Genomic DNA, 14,540 nt, shown 5'->3' with positions numbered 1-14,540 from the left:
AAGTCATGAGATGTGATTAGTAGAGCTATTGCAACAACATATATGAAAAATGAATGTTGCTATCTAAAGTATAACACTGAGGCTCGAAGGAAATGGTAAAGGACTGATAGTACAGTAATAATGCTACAAAAGCTTCCAAGTAAACAACTAAACCAAACCAAATTGATCTGAAAAAGCCTTGAAACTAACCGCAAAAAAAAATACATTCAACATGAAACGAGTAAGAGTAAAAAGAAAAAAAAGGCACAGGGATTTAACAAAAGAAAGAAAAGACTTTTTCGCTCCATACAGGAGTCTCACATTCTGTTATTAATATTACAAAAAAGGTAAATGGTATTCTGTTCCGAAAACAGTACAGTTCTTCTCAGATGTGCAAAAAAAGAAAAAAAAGACAACTTCCTGTTTGAAAATGTGAACTCAGTTCTCCAGTATTTCAGCTTACAGTGTAAGTGAAACTTCAGTGAGAAAAACTGAAATATTGCACGTTAACGTGGTTTGTCAAGTCATGATGTCGTCTGATTGATCAGGTCAAGTCCGTGGATGTGTGTTTTAATGTTGGGATTCGCCTGACAAAATTAAAGATAAAGTCAAGTCTGCCCACCCACAATTCTTACTGACTATTCATTTGAACACGCTATTAGGTCCCATTTTGATAGGTTGGGGTTATACTCCGTATTCAGTGTCCTTCATTCAGTTACCAATCAGAACAGTTTAAGAAAGAGTATACACGATTTTGGACACAATTATGATAATTCAATATGCAAAGGTACAAGCTTTGTGATTCAAAAAATAAGTTTTAGTTGATTTTAGGTATATTAATGATGCCTATATATGGTGGGCGAGGTTTGATTGGTCAGGTCACCGATAAGATGAAGTCTGATTGGTCAAGTCATAGAAATGGCGACGTCTGATTGGTCAGGTCATATAATGAGTGATGGCTCTCAAAGCATAGAGCAGCTCTGCCTGCATTCGAGCCTCCATTAGAAGCAAATTCACATGGACCTGGAAAAAGAAAGAAAATAGAAAATCTGTATATTTTGAGGAAAATTAATGCTTAATTTATTCTGTTGTTTCAATGGCTCTTTACGGAATAAAAAATACTAATAATTATAAATCACAATTAAATGTAAGAAATTCGATAAAAAATAGTGCTGTCAAAAAATAAACCTTTTTTTACATAACATGAGTTTAATATGAGTTTACAGTTTATATTATGTATATATAAACATACACAAATGTATATATTCAAGAAAAAAGTGCTTATAAATATTTACATATTCGTTAAAATATTTATGTAAATATTTTCAAAATATGTACCGTGTGTTTATTTATATATACATAATATACACAGTGCACATACATTATGTGAACAAAAACTTATTTTGGCTGCGATTAATCACTATTAATTGTTTGACAGCAATGATAAAAATCTATATTTGATATGATAATATGACCCACCTTCTCGGAGTGTCTGAACTGGTGCCAGTAGCTCTCGTACATGCGCCTCGTGGTTCTCTCTGGATAACACGTCACTGTTTTAATGTAAACCTTCAGACTGCGCTCCAACAACTGATTCACCTCACCGTAGTCATAATCGTCATATCTGCAGACACAGTGTGAATGTTCATATTTCAATATTAGGCAAGAAAGACCGGTTTTCAGTAACTTTGGTTGGGCGTGCTAGTACACAAGGGGGCGCTCTAAGCATGCATACTGTGTGCTACAGTCGCATACTAATATTTCAGCAGTGTTCAGTAATTATATGCATGAAAGACCCAGATGAAATTTGACCAAATTCTACGTATGCGAAAGAGCACACCATTGATGTTATTGTTAAATAAAACTGCTAAAAATGGTTCTTTCATTGAAGTATAGAAAAAGTATAGAAATTTTAAAACATAATTACATTATAATATTTAAATAAATAAGTCTAAAGTCCCTTTCACATCAAGGACACTAAAGATATAGTTCTAAAAATCGTTCTGAATATTAAAGAATAGCAGAGACCAACTATAATGAAAACGGCACATAGATATATCATATATCTTTATAGTTTTATTTCAGATTTAGACACAGTCTAAATTGAAATAAAAACCCAGACAGCTAATAAAAATGACAAAAGGAAGTTAATCAAAATGACAAAAATTTTAACTAAAATTAAAATGATGAAAATACAAGATAACTGACATATGTAAATGATAGTATATAAAACGTATATAAATAATAGTAAAATAACACATGTAATACTGTGTCCCAGAATGAAATGTGATTGACTTGACCTTTCATTTACTGTGTGACAACGCAGCATCAACGTTTATTTTTGTCCAGACTAATTATTTCTCATTAGCAGAGTTTGACGAGTCTGTGCTCGTAGACGTACCTTATTCCATACATACAGTGGACGTAGTTGAAGAGAGCCCTGCGCAGCATGCTAGTGTCCACCCCCTCGTGACTGGCCATGTTGTAATAGGTGAGATCACACGCCGTTCTGAACTTATCATCCAATAGGTGACCGATGTCAGAGTACAACCTGTTCACCAGAGAGAAACCATGATCCTCCCATGTGTAGTCCTACAGAAGGAAAAAAGACAGAATGAACAGAGTGTAGAAAAGAATAAAGATGCTGTAAGCGTGTATTTGAAGGGCGTTTGTCGTACTTGTGCTTTAAAAGTGGGTGGGTTGTCTTCTCCGTGTCGTGCAAAGTCTTGGTATCCAAATGAAGGGTCGTCTACAAAGCGAGCCACGGGAGAAGAAGGCGCCACTTCCTTATCGAACCCTGCATATGAAAATCACAACATATTAATACACGCACTGAAAGCTAACTTGCTAGATCCTTTCTAGTTTTCAAGGAATGGTTCAAATAAAGCACGTCGACTGATCATGCTTAGTTTGACAGGACTTATGTGAAAGGCAGGGGCAGTTTTTCTTTTTATATTTTGGCCATTTATCCCATCAAATCACAATTTAGCGTAATACCACAATCTAAATAGGAAAAATTGGAGGAAAAAACATTGGAAAGCGAGAGAGAAGAACACGGAGATAAAGGGAAACAGTGTAGTACTGTTTGAACTGATATATATTTAGAAATTTTAGAATGTGAAAAAGTGAAAAAGAAGAATCAATGTTGTAATACCTGCAGACACCACTAGAAGACTCTCTTTCTTTTCTTTCTCAAAGCGAGTGAACATCTCCTCCTCTGAGGCATCATCATCTTCTCTCTCCTCCAACAATCGTTTCATTCTCTCCATCAGAGCTTCCAGCTCACTCTAAAGTAAAGAAAAATAAGAGTTAAGAATTAAATACTACTACTACATATATATCTACCACATTTTATTGTTTTAAATGAGTAAAAAAATATTACTGACAAATTGTGACTGGCAAATTTAAAAACTCACCAATTTAATTTGATAAAAAATGAGTGCTGTCAAACAATCATGATTAATCGTTTTCAAAATATTTTTGTTTATATAACATAAGAGTTTACTGTTTATATTATATATATATATATATATATATATATATATATATATATATATACATATGCACACACAAATGTATATATTTAAGAAAATAATACTTAAATATAAATATTTAAAAATTAATCAAAAATTAACCAAAAAGTATCTGGGGAGAAAGTAATTAATCTTTTAATGTGTTATAAATAGATTTTTGTTGTAAACATGCCTGACAAGATTTAAACTGAATAACATCTTAGTGGGTAAATTTAGTAAATCAGGGAAAAATGTGTGATATTTATTTTTGGCTCAGAAAAAATTGCCTACATATATATATATATATGGGGGGATTTGTATAAAGATTTTTCTTATTTTTCTACTTTGTTGTAAAATGCGATCTGAGCATGTTTTCTGGACGTAAAAATACAAAAAAAACACACATGGACACATGAATGTTTTCCTACCCCAGTGTCAGGGTTACGCAGGGGGTTCCCGTTGGCTTGGTTGCTGTTTGTTAGGTGGCAGGTGCATAAACCTGCCATGGCTGGAGGGCGAAGTTCATCCGTGACCCCGTTGACCTCTGTGACCTCAGGGTCAGGGTTGACGCCGCTACCAAACACGAAACTAGCCAAGGCATGGAAATGTGCCAACAGTACGACCGCATGAACCAGCTCTGCCAGAGACCAGCTGTGTTCTCCTGTCTTCACCAGAGCCTGAGAAACAGAGATTGTAATATCATTAATATCTGATTTAAAAACAATTATAAAAATATATAATTTATGAAGATTGAGTCCTGCAGTCTTTAAAGCAGACTATTGAAACTAAAGCAGACTATCGAGTCCCATCGTGATTTAATTCGATATACCATGCAGCCCTAGTGTATATTGAGCAATAAACAAGAAAGCTAGTATGTTACCTGTATGTGTTGCTTGGTAATAAGCCAAGGTCTGTGCGCGAGGATCTTGTTAATCTCGTTGAGGTTGCGAAGTCGTTGTGGGCAGAACTCCAGACCTCTCAACCAATCAGAACACACGCCAATCTGCTCGAACTCTTGCACATGCTGACAGACCAGCGTGGAACACTGATGCCGTGCTGCAGCCTAGAAGAAACAAAATATCACTCAAGTTGATATCAATCAAGTTGAATAGTCCACCCTTAAAGTGTTTCTGCGTGCGTTTGTACCATTATAGCGATATAATGCCTATAGTGGAGTGGTAGGGGGCCGTCCATCCTTAAGAGATAGTAGTGACAGCGCAGGAAGGCTTGCAGATAATGTGGGTGGAGCCCCATCACCTGCGTCAGGTTGTCCATACGACCGCTGAACTCTTCCTCTAAGAACATCACTGTGGAGTCGTTTAGAGGCATGCCTCCTATGATCTGAGGTTGAGAATCAGACATCAGGACATGAACAGACGGCATCGTTCACACACGAAAGTACCGTGGTCAAACGGTAATATAAATTAAAGGCGGTCGGGCAGAATTTTGTAATGCGAGAAGGCACTAACATGCGATGCTATGAATTAAGAGCCAAGAAAGATGTGAACTTCAGTTCAGGTTCATCTTAATTCAGCAGAGTCGGGACAGATGCTATAACTCAATTTACAAGCTAAGCACACTTTCTTAGATCTCCCGGCACGCTTAACTTGGATTCAATGAAAATCATCTCCTGAACCAGATGAACTCAAAACAAAGATGAAATGAACACCAACTGACCCGAGAATGAATGATAACAATGAAGTCGGGTTAACTCATTGAGTTCATTGAATGTGTGAGAGATAAAGGGAGAAATGTTTTTTACGAAATATTGTGAAACAAACACTATGGTACTGAAAGAATACTATAGTAATATAACGTGGTATTTACATGGCACTCCTAGATACACTACAATTCAATTTTTTTTTTGCAAAAAATTAATAAAACGTAAACTACCAGTGATTTTTATGTCAAACCATTTTTTTAAACATGCATAACATTTTATTCATCAAAGAATCCAGATGGATTAAAAATACTGTTTTATATAGCACAGTTTTTAACACGATGAGAATATATTTTTCTTGAGTTTTCTTGAGTATTACCTCATTTTCTGGAATAAATGAGCTTGGTCCTGTTGATATACGTCTTGACATCTTCATTCCTTTTTCCTGAGGAACAAGAAGAAAATTTGTGATGAATATAAAGAAAACATCCTGACAACACGTTCAAATAAAACGTCCATTTACTGATGTGTGTGTGATTTAACTTATAATACTTTTCCCAGTTTCAAATTAATATGGAGGGACAAATACAAGTAAGCCGTCTGTAGCTTGATTCCGCCCAGCAACAGTGGCTCAACCAATGATGTGAGTTTGGGGGCGGGATTTATTCGACCAATGGAGGCTTGTTTATTCAATAATGGCCGGCAGGAGAAACCTGTTTGAAAGCAGTCGTTATTTTAAGCGATTTTTAACAAACATAGAGTGAAGGAAATTCAGAAGTTACTTCATGGTGTGTTTAATGTATATTTTAAGGAGCACAGCGTTTATTTTCAGGTCGATTTGGCGTCTACCTGCTGAGGTTTGTGCTAAAAGTCCTTCCCAGTCTTCGTTGTTCCTGTTACAGCGAAAGGTAAGAAATTCCACGAAAGCTGTGTTTGTGTTATCTGTGTGTGTGTGTGTGTGTGTGTGTGTGTGTGTGTGTGTGTGTGTGTGTGTGTGTGTATTTGGCTCTAACTATAATAGCAAGGGTGTAAGGGTCACTTTAGATCAGTGATCCGAGGCCTGAACACACCAAATATCTCTCCCTGTCATTCTCACCCTCCCTTTCACTTTATCTATCCTTCCTTCCTTCTCTTCAGGATTTGGGTTTGCTCAGGATATCCCACCTCCCACCACCAGCCACCACAAATACACAGACGGTGTTGTGTTTGCGGTCAGAGATGTTTTGCCTTCACTCTGTAGCCTCATTGGAAACCTGCGCTGTTTATAAAACACTAACATAGAACTAATAAGGGTCTGCACAACCAGACACACGTTTTAGAATTAAATCTGGTTCCCAAACATGTGATTTTTTTTTTTTTTTTAATTCACACGGTCGAGCAGTTTTTCCAAGGATGCATAAATCGAGGAAGGAAAGACTGAGCAATACAAAGACAAGGAGAGTTTTGTTTCAGGCTTGCTGGTTTCTCACATCCGCTGCTCTGTAGAAAGAGAACGAGACTTTACCAATAAAATAAAGAGAGCAGATAGACTGCAAAAAATAAAGAGGACAAGCAGCAAACAGAGGGAGATCAGAGGAGAAAAAATAAACATAGAAAGGCCTCCAGCATTAACCAACTAACAAAATTAAGACGTAATTAAAACTAAATGAATTTTAAAAAAATCTAATTGACTCCAATCTGTGAATGGTAGTTGTCCATTAGGTATAATCACATCCAAAATACACGTTTTGGTTTACATTATGTATGTATATGTGTGTGCTGTCTATATTTATTATGTATATATAAATATAAACACATACATGTATATATTTAAGAAAAATATGTTATATATTAAATATATTTTTATATAACAAAATATAAGAATATAATGTAAATGTGTATGCATGTAATATATATATATATATATATATATATATATATATATATATATATATATATATATATATATACATACATACAGTAGGCATACAAATATAATGAAAAAATAGTTTATTTTGAATGCCATTAATCTTTTGACTGCATATCTGTTATACGAGTGTTTAACTTCTTGTGTGAGTGTATTTTTGTAAAGTACTATTCATCCCAAGATGCCCTGTTGCATAATCAAAGTCAAACAAAAGGCAAGAGAGAAGAGATATGGATAATACAGAGGGAGAACAACAGGATATGCAAGACTAATTGAATCGGTTTAGTTTGTTCTCTATGTTTAACGTGTGTAAAGTCTGTGTGTATTTGCAATGAGGCTGCAATGATTTGCCGTCCAGACTTGTTTGACACACACGGAAACATTGACAAGGTACTATGACCACTGTGACCTGCACCTTGAAAACGCATCACCGCTCCCGGCCAATCAAAACACGGCATAGTATCAGCACTGATAATGCTTGAGACTGTCATTCTGCGGAACCATGGTAACAATTCTGTTGTCATGACAGCAGCATGAGTGTCCATAGATAGAAGCAGCGTCTTCCTCAAATAGTCTGGGACAGCGTCCAGATATAAAGATGGTTCTTTTAAACACAATTAATAAAAATAACAAAAAAAACATTATCCATACATATGAATAAATCTTAATCTATGCATGCAAATATACATAAAAATACTGAATAATATCGAAAAAAAACTTTTTAAAGATTATTAGAGTATGTTTTACAATAAAATTCTTTTTTCAGTTTTTCTGTTTTAAACTCTTGATCTGTATGGAATCTGTATGTGATTACAACTTTTTATTTCACACTTCTGACTTTTTTTTCCTCAGAACAAAATTTTCTGCTTCATAAAGTCAAATAAATTAGAAGTTTTACTGTTCATTTAAAAGCTTGAGGCCTTACAAAGGCTTTTTTTTTATTAAATATATTTTGGGGGAAAGCTTCCCACAGTGTTGCCACTTTTGCCAAGCAAATACTGCAATAAGCAAAGTATTATAAATATAATTTCATGGTTTTAACTGCTTGTTTCATACTTACAAAGAAGTTACCACCCCAAAAAAATCTTTCATTTGTTTAACGCTGTTAATTTTTATATGGGTGGTTTATATGCTTGGACTGTATGTACAGGCAATTTCATAAAAGTCAAGGTTGTGGTTTTAATCCTTGAACAGCCACTCCTTGATCTTTTTAAATCTGTTCTCAATGCTCAAACGGACTCTGGATTACTGCAGAGGTGTCTGAACAGTACTCTCGCCTTTAGACACGTCTGGTTTTATGTACTAAAGGATGCTATTGTTCCAGCACTTTGCTTTTGCCCAGTCAAGCTTTTGATTCTAAATGTCTGTCCAGGAACGCTATACGCTTCCTTCCCCTCCAGGACCTGGCATTCTGCCTCCAGTCAAAGAGCTGAGGAGTGTAAGTGCGTTTTAAAGAAACAAAGAGGGTGAAAAACTGGGTTTGTCGGGGGCTGATCGTGTCTTACATTCTGGGGGAAAGTGCAGAATATTTGTCTCCATGACAGCAAAGGTAGGAGTAGAACAAATACACACTTATACAGTACTTACATAAGTCCACTTTGTGCTCAGTTTTTAACAAATGAGTCTGTTTAGTCAAGTTTGACGAAAGAGAGATCGAAAGATTTCTATCTCTCTGAAAATGAGACTGAAAATGACTACATGGATAAAATATGAAAGAGGAAGGGTCAGAGAGAGAGAGAGAGAGAGAGAGAGAAAGGGAGTTGTGTGATATAACATTCTGGCACACTCGACCACTAATGAGTCTTTATCCAGATATGTGAACAGTGAGGATTAGGATTAGGTTTGATCTCCAGTGAAGATTTTTAATGGGATGTAATGAGAGAGCATTATTATGGAACAGTTTACTAGGGATTACTCTTTTGAGTTCTTCGTGGATAAGGATAAATTCAATTTTTATTAAGACGGGTATTATTGTTCAAATTTTCACAGCAAGGCACTCAGAATGTGTTTTACAATAAACCAATTAAGCAATTTAAAAAAGGGGAATTACTCTGAAATAAATTATAAAAATAAATATAAATTGTTTGCGAAAAACATAAAGTTAAAAAAAAAGAAACTTGCCTTGGCAACAACGTTTTAAGTACTAAAATTACTAGAACATAAACTGAAATAAATACTGTATGAATCGAAACTAGAAATATTTATTTAAAAAAAAAAACTAGTTTAAAAATTACTAAAATTTAACCTAAACTCAAATGAAAACTAAAAAGGATTAAAAAAAATACTAAAATAATTCATACATAAAATAATTTATTATCAGTCATGACTGTAGAACAGATGGTATGAGATTGTCAAAGATGAACATTTTTTCAAAAAGATTTCAAAACAGCATTTAAATACAATCTCAAATGTATTATTATAATTTTCTTACACAACAGCATTACTGTTTCCTCATGAGGATCCTCCCCCTGTTGATCACTTGATTACGTCAAAGTCTGTGGCCCTTGAATGATGCCATTAAACTCATAAAAGATTATGCAACACTGGCAGAATGCACAGGTTTTAGTTTTGCTTGATCAGGTGCCTGGTGGCACCGTGGCAAATGTGCGTCCTCTTGCGTCCTCACTCAATTAGTGGTTTGGAGTATTTGTAGTTCTCATGGCAAAGCCTACCCACAGATCTCTGGTCAAACACGACTACTCGGCGTACAGGCACTGATGCTGTTCCTGACGGGTCACTATGTGGTAATGGGGCAGTGCGATTCATTGGTCAATTATGTCACGCCAGTGCACACGGCAGCTGGAGGAACAGGAAGTGTGTCAGCTGCTGAATCAGCAAAACTCAGCAGCACAGTTTACATGGGGCTTCTATCAGTCTCTCTTTATGGCGAGAAAACGTTGAAATACAAAACCGGTTGAGTTGAAGCAAGTCACAGTTTTGTTGCCGTTCAAATTCCACAGTAGAGCCATTGTTGCTTTTCCACTGAAGCATGTGACGGCAAACAGGAATAAAAAATGAACCAACACAGGTGTTGTGGGAGCGGGTTATAACAAAGAACATTTTTGCTCTGTGTGAGCATTGAATCGCTTCTAAAGTTTTTTTTATGTCAAAATACGTTCTCTTATCTTAGTTTATTGTTCATTGACTATAAATTTGCCCTTAATGGTTTATATCCCAGAAAATTGTAGATGCCAAGTTCTGTCATGAAACTCCAGCTGGCGCAGGCTGATGGGTTGTTAATGCAATCTGATGATATTCACAGCATCAAACTACTTGTCGCAATATGATTGGGTTTATGTTCCATACGCAGCCAGCGAGCTTACTCTAATTTAAACAGTTAACATTCACTAGCGGTTTGTAGCATGCTTTCGGAGTTCCTCTGAAACCCCCCTCCTCCCCAGATCCACCTGCATAGATCTGCTTCAGGCTATCATATATGCTATTTGTGCAGCAGCAGTATGTCTTAAAAACTCACAGCACTGTATTGGCGTATGTACTATACTATACTTGCTTTGGCAATAATCCACAATAGCAGCAGCAATTCTGCAGAATAGCAGATCTACTCTACCAAGATCAAATACATTCACATTGTCATATCTGTTACCATGCCAGTCTCTTTCTTGCTCAACCAATAGCAAGAGTTTGGGTACATGGCTAAATGAGCAGATTAAGCCACATGGTGTTTAGCCGGGCTGTGAACATGGTGTATGTGTTACTTGGATAATTAAATTCAGATTTGGTTAAAAAAAAAAGTGGTAGCCAAAGTTCAAAAACCCGCCAACACACAAAGTGGTGGTGCTTTTATACAATGAAGGAATTTAATGTTTGGTTACTTTGTCATTCTTAATCAGAGTTTGATAGCCTCCACTGTGTCATTAAACTATTGGTAACATTCCACACTTTATTTAACATTTTTTTTTTTTTTTGGAATTTTTAGAACACTATACTACGAAACAGCATAGACTTACAGCATAAGTATGCAATGGGGATGCACCTTGGGGTTTAACGGAAACATCAAACTGAATTTCTTCTCCATTTATAATTCGTAAACCTCAAGGAACTGCAACTACAAAAAAAAAGATGCTCATTTTGTCAACAGTAAGTGTAACAATAATATGTTTCATTTTTTAGGTGAAATATTCCTTTAATGCACCAATGCATGAGTGGTAGAAAAACTAGAGAATGAAATGTTCTTTGTGTTCTAATTGCAAATAATTTGACATAATTATAGCATGTTTTTTCTGCAGGTCAAGGCAAAACAGAGAAGAGCTTGAACTGGATGATTCCAACTAGGGAGAGGAACAGGTGAGAAAAGACTAGCTACATGCTGATGAGAATTATTTCAACCAGTGAAATGAGTAATAAAGAACCCTGCTGACGGGACAAACTGACCACAAATCCCCCAAATCATTCTCATATAACAGGCTTTATCCAAACACGTACACACATATTGTGCGAGGCACTCAAAATGCAGGTTTGCATACAGCCACAGGATAACTTGCAGTATTTGCCCCCGGCTGTTGTTACAGACATGAAGATCAAACAAAGAGCTTGCAAGCCTTCAGCCAACAGTTCGATCTGATAAATGCCAGCTCGTGTTTCAGTATTAAAGTCCAGTTTGATTTACGGCAACTTTTGGCAGGGTGTATGTGAAAAGAAGATGTGCAGAGCAGAAGTAGGTCACATGTGTTCAACATGATTAATGACAGCTAAAAATAACATCTTCGAGCCAAAGAAAAGAGAGAGGGATGATAGCAGGATTTTAAATGACATGAGTAGGTCACTAAGTTAGTCAACCTCTGATGCAATCAAAGAGTGATTAAATGTTTGTTAAACTATTAAACCTATTAGATAGATAACATTTTTTTTTTTTATTATATATATATATATATATATATATATATATATATATATATATATATATATATATATATATATTTTTTTTTTGCAAAGGAGGTTATATTGAGGATATTGCATCTATTTGTATAAATAGATAGATAGATGCATACAGATATCTATATATGTGTAGTCACCGTTGAAATATGTATTAATCCAAATAATACTGCAGTTTTTTAAAACGTAACATACAAATGTGTATTAGTTAGTATGAAGACACAAAGTATTATAGGTGACTAAATAAATCTCTCTGTGTCGCCTGAGATACATTAATGTTTCATAGCCTAGGCTACCTGTGCGCGCAGCCCATACACAGACCAAACGTACAAATACGTGCATATTTAAAAAACGCGTGACTGAAATAAGCCCCAACTTGATGCAGAAAAATTGTCTGGATGCATAAACACACGTTACCTTTTCTCTGATCATGTTCCGACAGTGGTTGCAGATGTCTGCTGTTCCGTTCATTCTGGCAAGCTTAAACCAGGCGAAGAGCTGAATCCCGGTCTCAGTGGCGGTGTACTGGTCTGGGCATGTCCGCTGCCAGCTCCTTTAAGGACGATCGAGACCTGAAGGAGGACTGCAGACTCCTCCGTATCCCTTCGTGTCTCCCTTCGCAGTGCGCAAAGCTCTCCAAGTGTCCAACTTCAACATGAACGTGCGCTACACGCCCCCTCAGCTGGCCTCTTTCTATCCGACTCCCGAATGAATCGCTCATCTGAACCGAATCGTGAATCACTCAACTGATGACTTCGTTCAGGGTAGGCCTAGAAATATTGTTAACAGTATCGAGAATGATTGATATTAACATAGCTAATTAATCATATTACTGCTTTCTATTATAACACAAATAATTCATAAGCCTTTAATTTAGCTATAAAATTCTGTGGATAGGTTCGAAATGCAACCTCCCTTAGAAAAAATTCTATGGTTTTTATCGTAGTAAAAGTTTAGTAATGTTTTTTTTTGGCGTATTATTTACCATTTGTAACACAACAGTACTAGCGACTATGTTTTTGTTTATTTGTTTAATTTATGGTTAAACCATAGTTACTTTTCAGCAACAAACAATCACTTTTTTAGACCTATCACGTGGTTTTATATATATAAACGTCCCAAATATATCACAAATTAATTGTTATTTTGTTCAAAAGGGCTCAGTATTGGCTAACTAGACAATTTAAAATTAAATAAGAAATCGTACGGAAACAATTTAATAGGCGACTCAGAAGAATCGGTTCATTGAACAGTCCGATTCGCTAAAAGAATCATTCTTCTAAGTGGTATTCAGTGGTATCTCAGAGCCACTCCCCCCTTCAAGTTTTTTCTTTTGTCCAGACATGTTCCTCCCACTTACATATCAAAAAATGTAAGACTTTCTGTGAAGGACCTTGTATAATTTTTAATGTATAGTGTTAAACTTTTCGGTTCTTATATGCAGACAGGAGGTGAATGTTTTATGACTTAACAGCTCCCAATGAAATGTCTGTGCTGAGGTCAATGGCTCATATAACCTCTAATAAAACAGCGTATTGCACCAAGACGTCTGATTAGATTTCACTATCTCTATATTTTTCCTAAACGGCTTCTAAAACCTATTTACTCTCTCTGGTTATGCATTTACTGCTTTATTTTCTAGGAAAAACAAGCATGGCTGTTCAAACCATCATTGTTTCGACTCGTCGATTGTTTTGTTTTTACAGTGCATGCAAACAGGAGCCTTGAATAGAGCTGGGAATTGCTGACTGAGCGGAATGACCATCAGACGGTGTGGACAGGAGCCAAACCCCCGCAGGATTTTGGTCCATGGGTTCACGAAGCCGGCCCACGGGGTGCTACTAAAAACATTCCTATGATCTCAGACTGATGTTGAAGAGTTCAGATGAAATGAATGCCGGCCTACATAAACTTGTTCATGCTGCGATGTTCTGTTGTTCAAATAGATTGCAAAATGTCACTCAACTTTTGTGCCTTCAGTTAAGGAGTTTCTCCTAAGAACGTGACGGGACAACATACAGGACATGTTAGCAGCTCTCCGGCATTTAGTCAGCAAATTCCAGGGTGATCCTTAAACATTAAACCCTTAAGCCGAGAAAATCCGTATGGATCTTGGTTGAAAAAGAATCCCAAACTGACAATTTGTTTTTTCTCTTCCCTGCCACCAGAGTTCAATTTCACCCGGCAACAACATGATGTCATCGGGAGAGAGGGAATCGGCCAATCAGAGTGCTGGCTGGTCAGCCATGAGGTCACAATGCTGTATCCTAGCAATGGCTAAATGGTGCTGGTGTGAACTTCCTGAGACAATCTAGTTTTATGCAACATACTTAGAAATCATGTCAGTGGATTTTGCACACATTTTACAACCCCAACACCTGTTCACAGATAAATCTGCAGAAACCTTCAGTGTTTCTTTAATATGAATTAAATGCTATAATAGTATTATACTTTTTCTATTTTCATTTTATTATTAGTTAGTTTAAGAGACTTTTTTTTTTTTTCTTTTTTTAAATATGTCTATATATTCCTTGATGATTCTATTTTGGTTCAGTTTTATTAAGTACGTTTTATTTTTATTTATTTATAT

General features: G+C 36.0%; 1 protein-coding gene and 1 long non-coding RNA gene across 3 annotated transcripts in view; one reads left to right on the top strand and one right to left on the bottom strand.

The window, feature by feature from the left end:
• The window catches only part of sesn3 (sestrin 3), a 13,283-nt gene extending 784 nt beyond the window's left edge, over positions 1-12,499 (bottom strand). Inside the window, exons 1-10 of the mRNA XM_043259728.1 lie at positions 12,368-12,499; positions 5,531-5,596; positions 4,638-4,832; positions 4,372-4,554; positions 3,920-4,168; positions 3,134-3,266; positions 2,658-2,776; positions 2,381-2,571; positions 1,459-1,603; positions 1-1,002 (exon numbers count right to left, since the gene is read on the bottom strand). The exon at positions 1-1,002 is cut by the window's left edge and continues 784 nt beyond it. Of these exons, the coding sequence (XP_043115663.1) occupies positions 916-1,002; positions 1,459-1,603; positions 2,381-2,571; positions 2,658-2,776; positions 3,134-3,266; positions 3,920-4,168; positions 4,372-4,554; positions 4,638-4,832; positions 5,531-5,596; positions 12,368-12,421 (1,422 nt within the window). The 5' untranslated portion in view covers positions 12,422-12,499 and the 3' untranslated portion in view covers positions 1-915. The remainder of the gene's footprint in view (positions 1,003-1,458; positions 1,604-2,380; positions 2,572-2,657; positions 2,777-3,133; positions 3,267-3,919; positions 4,169-4,371; positions 4,555-4,637; positions 4,833-5,530; positions 5,597-12,367) is intronic.
• On the top strand, positions 5,609-14,503 carry LOC122359432. 2 transcript variants are annotated; one of them, XR_006252701.1, is made up of 6 exons: positions 5,609-6,059; positions 10,995-11,155; positions 11,305-11,362; positions 12,393-12,714; positions 13,657-14,014; positions 14,119-14,503. It is a non-coding gene; the product is annotated as an uncharacterized LOC122359432 (long non-coding RNA). The 2 variants fall into 2 exon arrangements; XR_006252700.1 differs by having other exon boundaries at positions 13,657-14,503.
• Positions 14,504-14,540: the final 37 nt, after the last annotated feature.

Source organism: Puntigrus tetrazona, chromosome 15 (genome assembly GCF_018831695.1).
Source record: "Puntigrus tetrazona isolate hp1 chromosome 15, ASM1883169v1, whole genome shotgun sequence".
In the NCBI taxonomy this organism is placed as follows: Eukaryota; Metazoa; Chordata; class Actinopteri; order Cypriniformes; family Cyprinidae; genus Puntigrus; species Puntigrus tetrazona.
This window is presented reverse-complemented; position numbering and strand designations above follow the sequence as displayed.